The sequence below is a fragment of the Pelophylax lessonae genome (genome assembly GCF_965119305.1).
Source record: "Pelophylax lessonae genome assembly, chromosome: 13".
NCBI classification, from domain to species: domain Eukaryota; kingdom Metazoa; phylum Chordata; class Amphibia; order Anura; family Ranidae; genus Pelophylax; species Pelophylax lessonae.
The window spans coordinates 135,264,505-135,285,805 of NC_138780.1; the positions used below are offsets into that span (position 1 = coordinate 135,264,505).

Genomic DNA, 21,301 nt, shown 5'->3' on the forward strand with positions numbered 1-21,301 from the left:
TAGGAGGGTGCTGGGGAGGGCTGCACCCCCCCACCAACCCATGGATTTTGTGCCAGGGCAGGTTTAAGAAACCATCCTTTAGGAGAAGTTGTCTCTTGTTAGAGATCTCTCCTCACACAGACAGGAGAGGAGAGAGAGAAATCGATCTGCTCCACCTCCTCCTGCCAATTTTGCTCTGTGTCTGCCCACCCAAACTAATCCCCACTCAGTGCTGTGCCTAAGAAAGAGGATGAGTGGGCATGAAATTTGAAGTACTGCAGCGGGCAACTACATGGTGGGTGCATGATTGATGCCTCTGCCTGAGCCACCAGAGACCAGCCTGGGGTAAGTTAACAGTGTACTGTAACTAAACTCTCCCCATCTCCCTCCTTTCTCTCCCCCACTTTTTTCATGTCTAGTTAACACCCAGGGACAACTTTAGTACTATTGGGAGATGGCTTACAATCTGCTGTCTGGAGAAAATGATGGGGTTAATACTCAAGTTTGTGATGCTTCTGTTTTAACCCCTTCCTGCCCAGCCCCGGCATCCCTTTAGGGCAGTGGTCCTCAACTCCGGTCCTCAGGGCCCACTAACAGGCCAGATTTTAAATATTACCTTGGGGAGATGCAGACTAGAGTACTGCAATCACTGAGCAGCAAATTATATCACCTGGGATGGATTTCAGTTATCTTGCAAACCTGGCCTGTTAGTGGGCCCTAAGGACCAGGGCTGAGGACCACTGCTTTAGGGGCTTGTTCAAATATGCTTTGGTCTCTGAAAAGCAATCTGCGTTCAGATCACTCTTCAGAGAGCATTTGGCAGGCAGCAAGCAAGCATTACAAGTATAAAGGGAATAACCGCGCTAACAATGTAATAAAAAGCTGCAGCTTCAGGTGAGACAGCACCAAACACAGATAGTAAATTAAAAAACAAGCTGCGCTAATGAGACCTGTTGGGTATGTGATACGCCAAACACATTAATAGGTGATAAAATCTGTTGGAAAAGACAATGATGGCATCTAGTGCCTAATGAGCACCCAAGACAATAAATAAATAAACAAATGTCTGCTAGGTCATAGGCATTAAAGGGTGAACCTATACATGAATGAATATAACACAATGCATAGTAAGTTAATTCTGGCCAGGAATCAAAAACATACAAAGTTCATAAAGAGTTCATATAAAATCTTCATAAAGTCCCAGAAATGAGTTCCAAGATCAGTGGAGTAAAAGAAATCCAGTAAGGCTAATCACCACGGTGCTGCACACAAGTGACATGCATGTCTCCTTACCAGATATAAATGTAAATAAGCGTCTAATGGTAAGTTCCTCACAGCGCCACTCAGAGGAATCAGAGGAATCACAACAGCCTCCAGGACCCAGCCAATAGGATGGTGATGCCGATACTGACCACAGAATGGAGCTCAATGTACCATGGAGAAAAGAAGGGGACTGGATAGTGTGATACCGTACAGCCTTTATTAGTAAATATTAAAATAACACTCACGTGGTAGATGAGAAAAATTTACATAGAAAAAGCCGGCCGGCTCTCGTGTAGCCCGTTCCTTGGGGCAGTGTAGTGACGTCAGCACGCCGTACCCTACGCGCTCGTCTGCAAAGACTTCTAATGGGGATGCGGGCGGCGTGCTGACTTCACCCTAAATACATCAAACGACCAATCAAAAGACAGCATCAGTATGAATTATGCCGGAAGCAAGCAAGCATTGTATCACCTCCTCACCACCTGCTAAAACCCCTAGAACCCTGCACTAGTGCATTGCAACCACGTGCATTGCTGTGCCCACAGAAAGCAACAGGGGGAATAATTCCTGCCCTGTGTTGCCAATGGTCCGTAAATTTACAGACAGCTTGTAAAAATACAGGCACTTTTTTCCTGTCTGGAAAAGTCGGTGGACACGCATGTATGTTTGAACTTTGGGGTGCACACCCTAATGGAACCTATGGGTGAGGGACATTGTGGGCATCAGACCATTCTGGGGGATAGGCAAGTATTGCAGACTTTAGTTCCACTTTAAGAGAAACATGAAAGCTACCTTTACCAGCTTCATTCTGCAGACATTCTGGCTATCATGCTGAAAGAGACCCTGACACCAGTCCATTAATTTCAGCAACAACCTTCTCATAAGATTTCATGTGCAATTATTGTATATTATTTCCCTTTAAAAACCTCCCTTTGCGTAGACATCCAATAGCCCCGGAACTACTGCTGTCATCTTGGTTGTGATATCAGCAGCCCCAGCAAACACAAAAGCTGTCACTCAAGTGAAACTCTTTAGTATTAAGCCCCTGGCAGCTACATAAACGTTATGTCAGGAGGTGAAGGAAATGGCAGAGGAGGTGGGAAGCACAGAAAATGATACATGTCTCGAAGACAAGAGGGCTATGCTGTGCATAGAGTAAACCCCAACTAAACCAAAGCCATTATGAGTAAGTTCAAATTGTCCGTGTGAAACGCATCAACACTGTTCCTGTTTTTTGTCTGGCACGGTGACAAAAAATGGATTTTTGTAAAATCTTACCGTAAAATCCTTTTCTCTTAGCTCATCGACAGACGTAGTCCTCGGTGATACACCACCTTCGGGTTATGTTACCTCCGCAGGAGCAGGACTAGACAGGAAATTAAAAAGCTCTGGCCACACCCTAGGGGCAGTCCCAGAGGGTATATCCTCTCTCTCTCTGACTCAGCAAATCAGTTATGTGAAAAAGCAGTGCTTAGAGAATTTAACCCAACCCAACTCCAAAACAGAGGGGCGGGGACTACGTCTGTCGATGAGCTAAGAGAAAAGGATTTTACGGTAAGATTTTACAAAAATCCATTTTTCTCTAGCGCTCATCGACAGACGTAGTCCTCGGTGATACACCACCTTCGGGACGTCCCAGAGCAGTATCACGACTGAGGGGTGGGAAAATGGAAATCAAATCCCAATCTAGAAGGCCCAACCGGTGCCAACTAGAAGTTTACAATGCTCATCCTTAATGATGAGACTCAACAAAAAAATTTTTCAAACAGAAAAAAACCCTCGAGGTAGACCACCGGTCTCCTCAAATTGCAGCCTGCAAAACCTTGCGGCCAAATGAGGCATCCGCCGATGCCGTCACATCAATTTTATAGAATTTAGTAAAGGTATGTACCGACGACCAAGTGGCCGCCTTACATACCTGGACCACTGACGCCTGATGGCGAAAGGCCCAGGAAGTACTGAGCGCTCGAGTGGAGTGCGCCCTAACAGGGAACGGAGGACTCTGACCCTTAATAGAATAAGCCTGTACCACCGTTTGTCTAATCCATTTGGCAATGGTCGCGGCAGATGCAGGCAAACCCTTTCTGGGGCCATCCGTGATCACAAAAAGTGAATCCGTCTTACGGAATGATTCCGTAGCTTTCAGGTATACCCTGATTGCCCGAACCACATCCAAGGAATGCAACGCATGTTCCCGATGATGCTTGGGCTGAGGACACAAGGAAGGTAGTACAATATCTTCATTCAGATGAAAATCTGAAACCACCTTAGGAAGAAAAGATGGCTTAGGATGAAGTACTACCTTATCCCTATGAATGACTAGGTATGGAGACTGGCATGATAATGCAGCCAGTTCTGACACCCTGCGAGCAGAAGTAATAGCCACCAAGAAGACCGCCTTCTGGGATAAAGTAAGCAAGGGAATCTCCCTGATGTTTTCAAAGGGAGGTTTCTGTAGAACCGACAAAACCAAATTAAGATCCCAGGGCGGTAAGGGCGCGCGGACTGGAGGAGCCAGGTGCCGCACCCCCTGGATGAAATTCCGCACCAAGGATTTGGTAGCTAAAGGTTTCTGAAAGAAGATTGCTAATGCTGAAACTTGACCCTTGATGGTGCTCAAGGCTAGCTTCTGCTCAACCCCTTGTTGCAAAAAGGCCAATATTCGAGACACCGAATAGGTACGTGGAGGAAATCCTAAAGATTCGCACCACGCAATATAAGTCTTCCATGTGTGATAATAGACTTTGCTGGAAGTCGCTTTCCTTGCTTTAATAAGGGTAGGAATGACAGAAGTAGACAAACCTCTGTCCTTCAGTACTTGGGTCTCAATGGCCAGGCCATTAAAACCAGCGACTGTAAAGCACGAAGGTAAATAGGTCCTTGAGACTACAGACACTCCCTGAGACGAAGTTCCCACGGAACGTCTGCGACTAACCTGTCCAAGTCGGCCAGGCCGGCTTGAAGAGGCCAGCCTAGAATTTCTAGGACCACTGGCGCTGATTGGATCTGAACCAGGCGTCCCTAGAGGTATCTGGCCCCGACCATCCGAGAAAGTCTGGTCGTTTTCTGTTCCCACACATTTATCAGATACCTGATAGTTATCAGGCAAGGTGATCTTTTCTGGTTGAACCTCAGGGACCGAAGTCACCCGACTAGAGGCTGCTTGGCCTATCTGGTCAATCAGATCCGATTCCTGTGAGGTATCGGGACTAATCTTAGGAAAAGGTAAAGGAAAAGATCTATACAGGGAACGGTAACTACCGCTTCCTGTACTTAAATGTTGGAAGGGAAGAATCGCACCGGTAGTAGTGGTTGATGCTCGATCTAATGTCCTGAATACCGGTGAAAACGTCCCCCCACCCTGAAATTGGGTGGGGGCGCACCTTCAGGCTGTGTACTCCTTTACTTCGGGTTTGGCTGGGTTGGTCCTCTGTTTGTCCGACCAGCCCTTCTTGAACCCTCCTGGAGGAGTCTTGCCTTTCCCGGAAGTACCAGCCGGGCGTCCTTTATGGGCGGTAAAGAAAGGTCCTCGCTTGTTGCGAGGTTCCTTAGCTTTTGCAGCCTGTGGCAAAAAAGTACTCTTGCCCCCGGTGGCATCCTTAATGATTTCATCTAGGTTGGCTCCAAATAGACGATTCCCCTGGAAAGGGAGATTGGTCAAAGTCTTTTTGGAACCTAGGTCAGCTGACCAGCATTTTAACCACAGCACACGTCTGAGGATCACTGCTAACTTAGATGCATGCCCTAACAAGGGAGTAGTGTCCAAGGCTGCGTCACAGATAAACCGTAGCCCTTGTATGATCTGTTCTATCAAATCAGATGTCTCCTGGGGAATATCTTTTCCCCTAAGATCTTGGCGTACCATCTTCGCCCATTCTGTAAGTGTCTGGGAAACTAGACCAATAACAATTACTGGTCTAAATGCTGACCCTATCAGAGAAAAGATAGTGCGGGACTCCGCTTCTACCTTCCGATCCACCGAATCCTTAAAGGACGAAGCGTCCTCCACTGGAATAACCGTGGCTTTATTCAGTCTGGAAATAGGTGGATCCACCACTGGTGGTACCGTCCATTTCTTAATGAGGGATTCCTCAAATGGATAGCGTCTAGCAATGCGCTTGGAAATAGTAAAGGTACGCTTAGAATGCTCCCATTCCTCTTTAATCTTATTACCAAAACATTTGGGTAAAGGAAAAACCTTCACCGTCTTGGTGGGTTTGCTAGTACCAAAGGGAATCTCTATTTCAGTTGCCTCTGCCGGTAAAACCTCAAGTCTTAAGGTTTCCCGAACCGCCACAACTAGTGCGTCCACCAATGCTTCTTCCTGAATTATGGCGGAAGCATGAACGTCCTCCTCACTGTCTGAGGGGACTTTACCTGAGACAACAGCCCCTGCAGAGGGACCTGCAGCTGCAATGACTATCTCAGAATCTGAATCTGAAGTATCAGATGATATAGGGGTAGGCGGGGGTCGCTTTCTTGACCCCCGTTCCTGACAGGCCGTCTCCACCCGAGCCACCAAAGACTCCAAAACTGCTGTAAATGCATCCATACTCTGTGCACTGGCGGGTCCCGCGGCCCCCTCGAGGGAAACAGGTGGGGGTACCTGTGTGGCAGGGTCCATGATAATTCCAGATACTACCCGGAAAAAATCAATTTGCCAAAAAATAAAACTTTTTTTTTTTTTTTTCAGACCCCCAGCGCCACAAAGCCCCTCAGTGTTACCTGCTTAGGGACCCCTACAGAGCGAGAGAGAGAGATAGACCCCAAGGCTCACCACTTGATGCTTAGAGTTTCAAATGCAACTTGTCTCAGCGCTGTCTAGAACAGACAGGAAGTCTTTTGGCTGGCTTCCCGGGAAAAAAGGAGACGGCTCCGCCCCTCTGTACGCCTTTCCGGCGCCTCCCCTAGCTCCACGAGGTGTTTGGGTCACCTCAAACATGGCCGCCCCCATGCTGGAGACACGAGGCTACGCCAAAATGGCGGCCTCGTGCGATCTACCAGACAATGGCGGCGGCCTGTACCGAATAACGGCATGTTTGCGGGAGTATCTCGGCCTCACAAACCTTCACCCTCATGGTGATCAGCGTGGCTGGCGGTACCGGACCCTGGCGGGCCGTATGCGGTCCGTGGCCGTCGGGAGGCATCTGCTTAGCTGGAGGAATAGGATCTGAAATGCAGTATACATGTATAGACATCGCCCTGTGGCTTCAGACAGGTAGGATACCTTATACTATCACAGTAATGTTCTAATACTGCCACTGACTACAATCATTTAAACATTTTTGCAATTAGATTGTCAGCTCCCAAACCAAGCCTCCTGGTTTCTTGTTCACAAAAATCACACTCCAATAGGGGGATCTGTGACATGTATAGGATAGAGGGGAGACCCATCCTTACCATTACAGAGAGGGGCCCGTGTTCACCACAAGACCCGTCAGGGGGAAAGGGGGAACATACTACTCACCCTACCGGAACCAGGCGGGCGCCAAACCCTGACAGTACCCCTCTCCACTGGGGTGGGAGGGCTGTCGACCAATACGGACGCCGTGACTCATGGTCATTGGCGTTTAAGCGAGACGTTCAACTCGCAGGGTCAGTCCCCGTCCAGTGGGACTATGTCGCGGCCGACCCAGTGCGGAGCTATGGCCTGCACGCGCTCGTAGGCTGAACTGGGGTGACCACTGGATCTCAACATCCAGCCCGTCGCCCAGTTCCAGCTTTCTTGCTTGAAGATCTCACAGGAACACTGGAGAAAAAAGCTGTCTAAAAAATCTTTCTAAGAAAAAAATCCTGCCAGGACCGAAGATCCTAGCAAGGCATCTAGGTCCTTACTCCTAACTAGACAGAAAAAAACTGATTTGCTGTAGCAGAGAGAGAGAGGATATACCCTCTGGGACTGCCCCTAAGGTGTGGCCAGAATGTTTTCTTTCCTGTCTAGTCCTACTCCTGTAGAGGGCAGCATAACCCGAGTTGTGTTGAATCAACGAGGACTACGTCTGTCAATGAGCGACAGAGAAAGTTAATTTGCATGTAAACACAGGTGTCCCAATACTTTTGATAATATAGTGTATTTGATGTGCTCAAGGATGCAAGCCATACAACTGAATACAGCTATCTGTGCCACCCTAAGAAATAACGACCTTCGTACATAACACTTTGTCCCCTCCAAATTAAAGTGGTAGTAAACACCTCTTGGATACTTTTACCTACCAGTAACTATAAAAATAAAGCTTACCTGTAGGTACAAGGAATATCTCATTAACAATCACGTTTAGGAGATATTCGTTGTTTCTGCAACTGGTGACTTCACTGGTGCATGAGCTCTGAAGAGACACTATATTTCATGCCATCTTTTCAGAGCTTTGTGCCTCAGCCATGACTCATGCATGGGAGTGACATTATCGTTGCTCGGCCATTAAAAAGGCTCAGAGCCTGAGAACCCGGAAGGAAGTCCGGGTGAAAATGAAAGCCCTGTCAGCGGTAACAGCATGCAGCTGGAGGGCTTTGTTTTAAGCAATGCATACTAGCACATTATATTACTTTGCAGGAGAATTATTTTTTTTGTTGTAGTTCAAAGTTTACTGCTGCTTAAAAACAAATAAAATGATTTGAAAAAAAAAAAAAAAAAGACCAAAATTAAAAAGCTCCCTTGCTTTCTGCTATAAAACATACAAAATAAATAATCTTTCTTCAGAAATGCAGACAAAAATGTATTCTTTGAAATACGGGGAATGTTTGTCATACTCCGATATGTACAGACTGGGGGTGTATATAGTTTGTTTAAAGGGTGTCATATTCATATATTTACAGCCAGGAGGGGGTTGGCTCAGACATTAGTAGAAAAAAAATGTATGAACTGGCACCTTATGGGCCCTACTGTCCAGAAATTAATTAATCAGTGATAGTGATCAAAGATTTACTTCACTGGTGCAGCAGCCTGGCTCCCCCCTCTTTCTGGCAAAGCAATTTGTGTCAGATCAGTGGCTGCAAGAGGTAGGAGAGTTTACTATTACATTATGTATACTTGTGATCGCTGTGATTGGTCAAAGCGATCACAAGGTACAAAGTCACTCTTATTGGGTCTTTTACTTTTGCCTGTGATCTGCGCTGTTCAAAATAAATAGCCTATTAAAAGATAATGCTGCAAAATTCACCTGCTACCTTGAGATTTCTCAAGCAGTATTTTTTTCTGCCACTAGATGTCCTCAGTCAGATGGTCAGGATCATTCAACCTGCTTCCCCTGAACCCAGGCCTTTTTGGACCCTCCCCCAGCCTGTGACTGGACAGTGAAAGGAGAAGCAGAGCAGTGATGAGTTTCTCTCTCACTCTGTCACTCTCTTTCTTTATATTATTTATAGTTTTTATTTTGCCCTTCAGCAAATAGCATGGTACAGTACGACAGAATGTATTCTGCCAAACATGGTAGAACAATGACAGTCATAAAGGTTCATAACAATAAGAGCAATGAAAAAGTGAATGCACATCCAGAACCTTGTCATCTTGTACATCGCTTAAAACATTAGAGATCCCATTACATGGAAAACAACAGAGCAAAAAAAGACCCCTGGAACATATTATTCATGGCCACATAGCACTAGTGCATAAGCGGGGGTCCTACCCCCTATGTAGGCCTAAGTCAAAAGAGCATTTTTTTAACCCGAGTATAAACAGATATGGGAATCAGGGAGAAATGAGTGAGACAGAATGGAAGGGAAGCGAAGCAAAGAGAAAAAGTAGGACAAAAAGGGAGAGGGGAGGGGATAGGGGGTACAAAGATTGGTGTCCACCTAGAAAGCCAAAAGGTACAAAGTAGCTAATCTTTACGGGGCTGGAGCCTGTATGACCTGAGAGGACAGACACGAAGCATAGTCCTGTAGATATTGAAATTCACGCCAATAATATCACCGTTAACAGAGTTGTTCACTCTCTTTCTATCCACATTCTTCTTGTCAGCACATTATTTGATTGGCTCCTTGTGCTGCCTTTTACTCTCACTCTTTAGCCCTGCTGTACAGGGACTACAAGTGGCTGACGTACAAAGTCACATTCAGGTAAACAATACATTTAGCAACGGAATTAATGTAGATTAATGTACAGATTAATGTACAGAGCTGAAAACATTTGTGTTTTTTTTTATATCAATTCAGCCTCCATATAATAATTGTGATGAAAGGGTAGGGTATTCGCGCTGCCTAATAATATGAGTGTGAAAAAGTGTTGGTAGGTGATATGACAAAGAACTACAAGTGCAGTGTAAAAATATGAAATATATAAGGGAATGACCACACTATAAGATATATGAGGTATAAATGTCGGTGGACAATTAAAGTGATGAGGGTTAATAGGAAATTAATTGGTGATGAGAAAGATCTGGAATAATATCTAGATCAAAAGAAATATATGCAAAAAAGTGTATCTAATATGAAGCATAGCATAAACTGAATACAATCTTATTCATGCAATATAGACTAATGAATAAATTAAAGTGCTCTGTGCATAACAAAATACCCCATTAATACTGCACATTGTGGTATAGAGGTGAGTGAAAACGAGTGAAATAAAATATATAATATCCAACAGCGACGAAAAAAGTCCAATATGGGTAATTCAAGTCTGTATAACCAGTGTGGTGGCCAGAAATAGACAGAGTTCAAATATAAATAGCAGGTACCAATACTCTTATGGTGAACTATGAGGAGTGACCCCATGGTGGGCGGTGAGGTGCTGGGTGATCCCTCTGATAAAAAGCTCACTCACCAGAAATACCCACCCCACACAGGGGTATAGAGCGGGTATGTAAGTGTATCCTTGCGGCAGGAGAGATCCTAGTATCCTCGCCAACTCCTGGGTAGGAACGTCCTGGAGGAGATCTAAAGGGTCCTAAATGGATGATTCCCCAGGGAGAGTAATCCGGATCTAATGGGCTCCTGTCAGTAGGTAATGGGCGTCCGAATGTATCCTCGGGGTGTCACTCGCAGTGGTGTACCAGGGGTTAACAAATAAGGCACATAGTGTGATACCGTATGGATAGATTTATTAATAAAACAATTGAGAGGTACTCACATTCAAAAAGGAAGATATGTGCATACAATCGTATAGATGGAGCGCAAACGCGATCCAAGCCTCGATGTCGACCAAACCGGAAGTGATGCGACACGCTGTACGCGTTTCGTAGTAGATACGTCCTCAGCAGCGTCGGGTCACTTCCGATATCGTCCGTTATATACATGTGGTAACTAAGCAACAGGTTGTCAACAGGTCTAGCATGTGTTCCAGGGGTGGGACTGCACGCCACGGACTCCGGAAAAATGGAGTGCGGAACCACATATATGTAACCGAAAAGATTAATTACGGCACTGGTAAAGAAAAACCATTTGACTACTCCATATTTCACAGGTATCAAAATATATAATAATTGTTGGGTATTCTTCTCAGAGAAGTCTTCATTATCATTTGTAATATAAAAACATTAATTGGCAGTCCATTACTATACTGTCCACTTTTAATTTTATTTAGGGTTCCTCAGAGAATAGAAGCACAGCAACTCTCCCTTTCAGAGTCAACCCTTGTCTCCACCTTTTACCCACTTTTGAGCACTATCCCTTGGTTCCAACCCCTACCTACCTCCCAGTATCATCCCTCTAAGAGAATACAGAATCAAGTAAAAATTGTGGTGCTAAGTTAATTGCATGGAATTTTTTCAACGATTACAAGAAAAGCAGTAAAATAGATCCCCTGCAGCCAGCAACAGCCACCCCCCCTCCATCAACAACAGATTCCCAAAGCAAATATGGACCGCTTCCAACAATATACCCTTCAGCAACAATACAGTAGCAACAACAAATCTCCCCACAGCCAGCATCAATAGACCCTTCAGCAGCCAGCAACATTAGACCCCTCCCTCAACAGTGGATCCCCTCCTAGCAACAACTTGCCCCCAGCAACAATAGATCCCCCTGCAAAAAAAATATTCCCTCCAGCTACAATAGATCCCCCAGCAGCCAGTGTCAAGAGAACTTGCAGCACACCCCAGCACCCCTTGCCATTACATACATTTAGTGCTGGATGTGCCGGAACTGCATTCCCCCGCGTTCCTGCTAAAAAAAAAAAAAAGCCTTGATTGTATTTATGTGGGAATGCCTCCGCATAATAAACCAGGCAGAAGGCTGCAAAAATAAATTCCTACCTTCAACACAAGGACGTTTTATACTTGCTGGGTCCTTCAAACTCTTGAGAAGGAAGAGAAAAAGAAAACCATCTGCTTTACTGGCCTCAGACTCCTACTGCATTAGAAATTGTAAATTTAGTTAAGCAATGAAATTAGCTTTCCCAGTTTGTTGGCAGGGCACATTTGTAAGGGGCTCCCATTTAAATTCAACTGCCACCCCCTCTAATTGGCCTTTAACAATATTGTGCGAGTATGTGTCCTAGATTCCAGGAGGCTGCGCAGTAACTGACCTAAGTGAACAAAGGAATTGAACACTCTGGGAAGATTATCAAGTCACTTAATATCTATTTAACATTCAGGTGTCTCTCGGGTGACACGAGGAGCAGCTGCAAGGATTTATGAAATGCATTTGCCATAGAAAGTCAAATGGGAATTTAGAATTTAAATATTACAGTTTTAAAGGGCAATTGCAGACAATGAGTTAAGTATTCAGTAAAAACAAATATACAGAAACTGTTTTTTTGCTGCAAAAAAAAAGAAAGTGTACAGTTCTGCACCGTATTGTAATATAATTCATCCACCCCTGCTTTGTTATATGGCTGTACAATAATAGGAAGCTTGACCAATGGCGTATTTAGGTTTTGTGCTGTCCTAGGCCTGACTAAACTTGTGCACCCCCTAATTTAAATATGACCCACCCCTTCCTGTAAAGGCCACAACCCTTCCTGTTTATGATCCGCCCTGTTATCTGTAAACCACAGACCACAACCACAGTCTATCAGTGCAGCCTCATCAGTTCCCATAAGTATAGCCTCATTAGTGCCCATCAGTGAAGCCTCATCAGTGCCCATCAGTGCAGCATATCAGTGCTGCCTTATCAATGCAGCCTCATTAGTGCCCATCAATGCAGTTTATCAGTACCCACCATTGCCTCATCAGTGTCCATCAGAGCAGCATATTAGTGCCCATCAGTGCAGCATGAGTGCCCATCAGTGCCTGGGGGCAGAGGAAAGTAGGCGGAGCATTTGGCTGCAGTGCCACACTAATTAGCATTGGCAGCCATCGGGCCAGTTGTATTAAGTGTGGTCGGCGGCCTGCGGTCTGTCCGAATGTCCTGACTGGCTGGTATTATCATACTGGTAGGTATCAGTGTGACCGGTTTATGGGGGTACCAGACTGATTTGTCTCCTGGACCCTGCCCTCCGGCCCAATTCACCACATAAGACTAGCACTATACAAAAAGTGTAGCGCAAGCTGGCGGGGACCATTTTCGTGTCGGGAGGAGGCTTTTTTTCGTGCAGGTTGCAGCTTTTTGCTGCCCCCCCTGCAAAGTGCCGCCCTAGGCCTGGGCCTTGTTGGCCTAGGCCAAGATACAGCACTGAGCTTGACAACACTTCTGTGTTATCATCTGTATGAAATCCAAAATACTAACCACAACATACAAGGCCATTCACAACATCGCCCCAGCTACATCACCAACCTCATCTGCAGATATCACCCAAATCGTCCACTCAGCTCCTTCCATGACCACCTGCTCTATAGCTCCCTCCCATGCTTACATCCAGGACTTCTCCAGAGTCTCTTCCATCCTCTGGAACTCCCCGCCCCAGTATATCTGGTTAGCCCCTAACCCTGTCTGCCTTTAGGAGATCCCTGAAAACTCACTTATTTGGGAAAGCCTACCCCACCTCCACCTAAGAATTCTACCCGAGTCACATCCATCAGATCAACCCTCCACAGCTATTACCTTTTGTATCACCTCCCCCTCCCTTTAGACTGTAAGCTCCATGAGCATGGCCCTCTTATTCCTTCTGTATTGTAATTGTACCGTTCCCCCTCTAAATTGTCAAGTGCTGAGTAAACTGTTGGTACTATATAAATCCTGTATAATAATAATAATCACGCTAGTTCTATTGCCCCCTGCTTTTTCTTGGACTAAGGATTTTCAGCCGGAGCTTCTTGCTTTTTGCAGGTCTAAATAAGTATCTCTCCTTCCTGTGCTTACAAAAAACGCCTACTGCGAGCCTGATGTTAACTTCCATTTGGGGGGTGGTAAATAATTATAAACACAAATGTTAGTTAACAGGTAATGTGGTGGTTCCTGGTTCATTACGTTGTTAGTATATTCTACACTCTTGTTTGTATGCAATTTGCATGTTTTCTACTGATGGATGTCATCAAGAATGTGATGTCATGTCCTACTCCTGTCACATATCTCTAAATGCAAAATTAAACCCCCCCCCCCCCAAAAAAAAAACATATTTTAAGAAATGTTACTTGCTAGCTGATCATAAATATTCATGACTTGTTAGGCCTCTTTCACACGGCCTGTTACCTGCAGCCACCACATTCGATTGGCAAGAATAAGTGGATTCTTGTGGCTGGAAATACTTGGGCATGCGATCAGCCTATTTAAACGAATGGCGGGCTGACAACGGCCACTGATGTTCGCATGTAACAGCAAACAAAGCAGTTACAAGTGGCTAGGGACAGATACCCAAGCCTGGATGCAGCTGACTGCGTACAGGGCTCCAACATCCATCAATAACTGCAGCTATCCGCTCTGTGTGCGGCTACATGCGAACAGCAGTGGCCGCTGTCAGCCCACTGTTTGGCTGAGCGACTGCTAATTGCATGCCCTGGTCATTCCAGCCACAAGGTTTAGGTTAAAAAAAACAACGATAAAGAGGGCGAACCGACCAAGTGCATCAACATAACAATTATTTTTGAGAAATAAATAACAAGTGAATACTCAGATGCGCAAGCATATCTAGAGAAGCTGATGAGACCGCCTCCAAATCCACCATATTCCGCTGATTGCATGGGAAAACCTTATAGCATCCAGGAAGGGCTGACGCGTTTTGAGGGTCAAGCCCTCTTCCTCAGAGCCAAACCTTTTTTCAGCCACAAGATTCCCCCGATTCTTGCCACTGGAATGCAGTGGCCGCAGGTAACCAGCTGTGTGAATGGGGCCAAGGAAATCCAGGTTATCAAGGGTTGCTGCTACAGGGGGGGGAATAGGCATTTGATCCCCTGCAAGTTTTGTAACTTTGACCACTTACAAAGAAATAAAGGGTCTATAATTTTTATCATTTGTGTATTTTAATTGATAGAGACAGAATATCAACCAAAAATCCAGAAAAAAAAAACCATATAAAACAAATGCTATAAATGAACTTGCAGTTCAGTGAGTGAAATAAGTATTTGATTCCCAAGCAAAACATGACTTCGTACTCGGTGGAGAACCCTTGTTGGCAAGCACAGAGGTAGGATGTTTCTTGTAGTTGGTGACCAGGTTTGACCATATCTTAGGGGGGATTTTGGTCCACTCTTCTTTACAGATCTTCTCTAAATCCTTAAGGGTTCTTGGTTGTCACTTGGCAACTCAAAGTTTCAGCTTCCTCCATAAGTTTTCTATAGGATTAGGGTCTGTAGACTGACTAGGCCACTCCATGACCTTAATTTGCTGCTTCTTTGTCACTGCTTTGTTGCCTTGGTAGTTTATTTTGGGTCATTGTCATGCTGGGAGACACATCATTAACCCATCTTCAGTGTTCTGGCTGAGGGAAGAAGGTTCTCATCCAATATTTTACAATACATTGCCCCGTCCATTGGCCCCTCAATGCGGCAAAGTCAGTCTGTACCTTATCTGTACCTGTATCTAACCACGGCACTTTCTCCCAATCCTTCTCTGAATCATTTAGATGTTCATTGACATTTTTTTCCTCCAACACAGCGAGTCCCCCTCCTTAAGAAGGTACATGTACAGTCATGCCAATGAATATCTAAATTATTCAGATGGAGACCGCACCAGACTCTGCACAAAAACCGGATCCACATATATGTGAACCCAGCCTAAATATTACTTGATTGCAGCACAAAAAAAATCAGGCTCTCTGTCTCACAAGAGGAGTTGTGCCTTAGGGAAGAACTGTGGAAATCTCAGGACTGGATGCATAGAAATATAAATCTATTGGTAAATTAATGGATATAACAGCTTCCATAACAGCTTCCATATACAGAATGTATTTCATTAGTTTCTTTTAGCTGTTCACCTAAAAGTTCACACCAGGATTGCACAGGAACGCGTGCTGCAGGAAAACCCACATAGAATGGCCCATTCTGGCACTGCGTTCTGGTGTAAACTGGCCTTAAAACATCTTTAAAAATTAGAGGTAGAACTAAATATAATACCAATAGTGGAATAGCTGAGCTGTGCTAAAGCGTAGGAAATAAATGAGAAGCCAAGACACTTCGTATATATACATAAGATAAACTGATTCCTATTCATTCTCCCTGAGTCTTTAGAAACTGAAATGTGGACAACATAAAAGGTCATAGATAGATTGCTACATTATTGGTATTTAAATATTCATGTTTCTCAATTCAATTTTAAAAGGAGCGTCACTGGGGCCCACACAAAGGTTCCATTGGCAGTTATAAAAGCCACCAAACCCATTAAGAGCACCTGCCAGCAGACATCGGTCAATGAAGCATCCCTTAACTGTACCAGTGGGGTGCTTTTCACATTCATAGGGACCTTATTTGCACTTGACTTAACCGCTTGCCGACCGCCGCAAGTACATATACTGCGGCGGTCAGCCCCTCACAGGCAAAGTGACGTATATATACGTCACTAGCCTGTGAGGCTCTGGGGAGCGAGCGCGCGCCCCCGGAGGCACGGACCCCCCCGCGCGTGTGACCGGCGGACCCGATGTCCGCCGGTCACTCTGCGATCGTCGCTGCAGAGGGAGAAAGTCAGGCGGCTAGTGTAAACAAGCCTCCTGTCATTCTCCCCTGTGTAGAAACAATGATCATACGGTTCTACTATGTAGGACCGTTGATCATTGTTCCTACAACTCAAGCCACAGCCAATCACAGTTAGAATCACGCCCCTAGGGACACACACAGCCCCTCCCTCTCAAATAAAGTTAACCCATTCACTGCCAGTGTCATTTTACAGTAACAGTGCATATGTATAGCACTGATTACTGTAGAAATGTCACTGGTAACCCCAAAAGTGTCAAAAATGTCAGTCAAGGGTCCGATCTGTCCGCCGCAATGTCGCAGTATCGCAAAAAAAAATCGCAGATCGCCGCCATTACGCGTTAAAAAAAAAACAACAAAAATGACAAAAATCTTTCCCTTTGTTAGTAAACGCGATAACTTTTGCGCAAACCAATCAAAATACACTTTTTGCGATTTTTTTTACCAAACATATGTAGCATATAAGAAATTGGCCGAAATTGTTAAAAAATTTTGATTTTTACATTTTTTTTGGGGAGGAATTTCATTGAAAAAAATGTGAAAAATATTGTTATTTTTGCAAAATTGACGCTCTTTTTTTGTTTATAGCGCATGATCAAAAAATCGCACAGGTGATCAAATACCACCAAAAGAAAGCTCTGTTTGTGGGAAAAAATTTGTTTAGGTACAGCGTCGCACGACCGCGTAATTGTCCGTTAAAGTCACGCAGTGCCGAATCGCAAAATACCCCCTGGTCAGGAAGGGGGTATAATCTTCCGGGCTTAAGTGGTTAAATACCCTGGTTCTTCCAGTAGAAAAAAATATAAAATAAAAAAGTAGATAGATGCATCTTTTCATTATTTTTGAATTTCCTGATTCACCAGCAGTTCTCTACTTTAATTCAAATTTCTGAGCCATCCATTATTCTCTAACAAATGGCAGCTCAGGTCTTGACAATCTTCCAGAATAATTGAATAATCTGAATGGGCTTAGGGTTCAGGTGCATTGTTTTCGCTGGGTCTCCTAGCACAGCATGTTTCTGGGCAACAGACACAAACAGGGGTTAATGACTTTACTGGCTTTGAAACAGCAAATTTCCTCTCTCTGCTCTTCATCGAACATTTGCTGTTCCAGTCATCAGCATGGCATGCGTCCCTGTGCCAGCTTTTCTCAGACTGGAGATTGGTGTCTTCTTAAAAGCCATTTGTGCCTCGTTTTCTATGCGATATGATGTTTTCCCTACACACAATTCCACATCTCTGAAATCTGATGGCAATTATTTGTTTTTTTTTTGTAGTGCCTCTAACAAAGCAGGGGCAAATACTAGCTCAGAGTATAAGGATCAATTTATTGCAGCAAGGTGACTGTGCTTCATCCATATGTATCAGACATAATGAAGGAGAAGAGAAGAGCCTGTGCAAATGAGCCACCATATGGTGCCTTGTGGAAAACCACATTTCAGTAAATATGGTCCTTAGATATCCCAAGCCTTAGGAAACAAACACTATATTTTTATCTCTGCAACACTGAATAACTGTACTTTACAACCCCATATGTTGTTAGTGCTGCAAGGAATATATTAGCATCACCCCTGAGCTACAGCTTCATAAGGATTTCTTGTTCTTACTCCTAAGCTCTCTTTCTCTATCCCCTCTTTGATCTCCTCTTTGTGGGGTTCTATCTGTTCCATGCGCAGCTGATGACCTTAGTATTACCATAAACGAAAAGCATTGTGGAATTTTAGCGAGCACAGGTTTGCTTTAAAGTTGAACTCTGGGCATGAAAACTTTTACGAAAATATATTCCTAAAGCAGAACTTTACTGGAAATTGAAAGTTCTACTCTTCCTTACCTAGTTTTGACAGGTACCTTCTCCCAATTCTGATTTCCATAGGACAGTGATGGTGAACAATGGCACCCCTGATGTGTTGGAACTGCATTTCCCATGATGCTCAACTACACTGCAGAGTGCATGAGCATCAAGGGAAATTTAGTTCCAAAACAAAACATCTGAGGTTCCAAGGTTCGCCATTACTGCCCTAGGTAATCTCAGTGTTGACACCCCCCCACCCCCCCCCCCAACCTCCTGGGACACATCACAGGTTCCAGGAGGCTGTGGAACCATTTACAGCGTGCAGCACAGCTCGCATATTATCAGTGGGGAGCTGGCTGTGAAGCCACAGAGAGTCTTAGCCAGATCCCCAAAGTCAAGATGGTGGCACTGAGGATCTGAGACTGGCAAAGAATCGCTCTGGGTATTAAAAGTCAGCAGCTACAGGAGAATGGGATGAGGGGGGGGGGCACACTCTGTTTTTTTTTTTTAAATGTGCTTTTTATTATGGAGAATGCAACAGTAGTTGCTGGAACACACAAAGGTGGAAGGAACAACCAGATGGGCAACAAAAGAGTAAGGAATTATGGCCAAGATACCTTGCTATTGGAGTATCCAACATATATAAGTTGTCGAGGGATGATGTGGCCCACCAGCCTCCATCAATAACAACCATTGTTGTGTGGAATGACCCTCTGGGTGCTCTGCATAGAAACCAATCAGCTTCCAGATTTTACTGCCAAAACCTAACTGAACAAGCTGAAGTTAGAAGCCGACAGGCTGCCATGCACAGCTGCACCAGATCCTGAGTGCTGCTGTTTTAGTAAATCTCATCCTTTAAGTAATTGGAAGCCTAAAGACTTCGGATGGGAGGTAAAGGTAAAGTAGCATCAATAGACAGGTGTAGCTTTTTGAAGCGATTTGTGGATGAATTTTGAACTGTAAATTCTGTGCTGCCAAGGCTAAGAAAACCAATGCATTCAATAAAATGCGAAACCATCATAAATAAATTATGTACTTACATGCAATTGCGGGTGGCGAGGTCCCGGTGGATAAAGTTTTTGGAACTTAGATATTCCATTCCGCTACAGATGTCAATCATGAATCTTATTAATGTCTGTATAGGCAGAGTCTGTACGAATGAAAGCACAATATTGCAAATAAATGTATACAGTTTATCAAAGTTTTTGAAAAATGAATATCTATTTTGAAGGGACTAGAGCTTGAAATCAATAATATAACCTTATTGCTTTTACATACTTCCCTTACAATGACAGAAAAGAATAGTAGCTGTCTGGAAGCCAACACCCTCAAAAAGTATATTATGTTCCAGTCCACACATTACCAGTATGCTATTTAATGCAGAGCAGAACAAAAAAAAACCTGCAATTTCAATAAAAGCTGAACAATTTTTTCTAGTTCAGATCCTTTTTCCCCAAATTCTTCAATGTGTAAATGAGCTTAGTTATTTTTCTATAATTGTTTTAAAGTCCAGTAACTAGTTAAATGCCTAGCTTGTATGACCCATTTAAGGCTTCATGTACACTAGACTACATTGGCAGCTCCTAAACTTGAGTTTAGGAGCTTTTGGTCAAAGCTACTAAACTCAACTCCATAAAAGCCTATGTGTCCATGTACACATAGGCTTTAACCAGAGTAGAGGAGCTGCCGCGTTTAGGTGAGCTTCGACCTCCCTCTCTTGAATGTGGAAGAATCATGTTCAGGATAGGAATATTTTGACCGCCAGCCGCAGGAAAACGCAAAACGTGGCAAGACCGTGGCAAAAATGGGCCGCTATTTGCATTTTTCCATGCCCACGGCAAATGTAGCTCAGTGTACATGGGAATACAAATGGTTCTGTTTCTATACAATTTGCTATGTGAATTTCTCAAGCATTCGCACAGCTTTAATCAGTAATCCCCGTAATTTGCCTAATTTGTTTATTTCCATTGATTGTAAGCTCCATTTAGTGGCCATAATTCAGTATTTTTCTAAAATAGCTCAATCATTAATATACCACATTATGGCTACTAGATGAAGTTGTTGATCATATGAATTAAACACATTAGGCTACATTTACACCGGCGACTGAGGTAGGTGTAAATAATAGCGACAGAAATCAGAGATTCCTAATGTGGCTCTATGTGGCTGCCAGCCCCGTTCCCTGTAATGATAGGTTGCCGGCGGCTGCAGCTATTCACGGCTCTCTGCGCAGCCAGTGATTACTGGATGCACAGAAAGTGCGTCCACCAATGATCACTGCGGGTAATCGATGGCTATGTGGACAGCAGGGAATAGCTGCGACCACTGGCGACCTGTCATTATAATGAACAGGGCTGATAGCCGCATCGAACCAGAGCAAGAATCTCTGATTTCTGCCATTACTATTTGCATCAGCCCAAATCACTGGTAAGAAGGTAGCCTTAGTCTAAGTACAGGAATTATTTGTGACAGCTGTGCCAATTCTTTAGACAGATCTTTTTTAATATAGGAGACCACATAGTGTTTTCATCAAATTTTACATATATGTGCAAAAGAGATCAGCTTGATGTAAATAATGTTATCAATGTCTGTTAAACCTTGTTTCTACATGTATGTCTAATTTGTGATCATAGATGTATATAAGGACAAATATATTTGCTCATTGCATGCACATGGCCTCCCCCCTGCTTTGAAGCGTGACACTATGGTTGTGCCTTGGACGGGGTATACACTAGGAAAATTTATATGAAATTTCTCTGAACATTTGATGAACATCATTTTAAAATAGTTTATGATTTGGTTTGCATTAAGCATTTGATTTTGAAATGAATAAACTAAGCGAAAACCACATACACTAATAGAAATTCATACATTTGAGAAAAAAATTCCATCCTGCTCCTTTGAATTTTCGCATAACTGTGGTTGATAACAAAAGTCTATTCAATCCCACTAATGATTACAAAAAATAACTAAAAATGTTGACATCAATTCTACTAGTGTATGACCAAGCCTATGGCTCCTTCCTACAATGCAAGTCTAGAAGCCAGCTGGCTCACTAAAAACAATGCATTTCCTATGCAGCTGATATTGTATCTCAACAGTTGTTAAAGGCTGCGAGTGATTGCAAGTTAGTGGCTAATCTACAAATTGCTATATTTAATACAGTCATAAAACTACAGAAGAGGAATCAAGTTAAAACATGATAATCACTGCAATTATAGCTCAAAATATCTTCTTTCTGAAAATACATTACGCTATCAACAGTGATGTTTCCTTATGGAGTTTTACGACTTTACTGGAGGCTCTAAATGATTGACAGTGTGTGCAAC

At 43.9% G+C, this 21,301-nt stretch overlaps 1 protein-coding gene across 1 annotated transcript in view; it reads right to left on the bottom strand.

The window, feature by feature from the left end:
- TYRO3 (TYRO3 protein tyrosine kinase) overlaps positions 1 to 21,301 on the bottom strand; it is a 248,018-nt gene that overhangs the window by 30,028 nt on the left and 196,689 nt on the right. Inside the window, exon 15 of the mRNA XM_082275310.1 lies at positions 19,013 to 19,122. Within this exon, the coding sequence (XP_082131436.1) occupies positions 19,013 to 19,122 (110 nt within the window). The remainder of the gene's footprint in view (positions 1 to 19,012; positions 19,123 to 21,301) is intronic.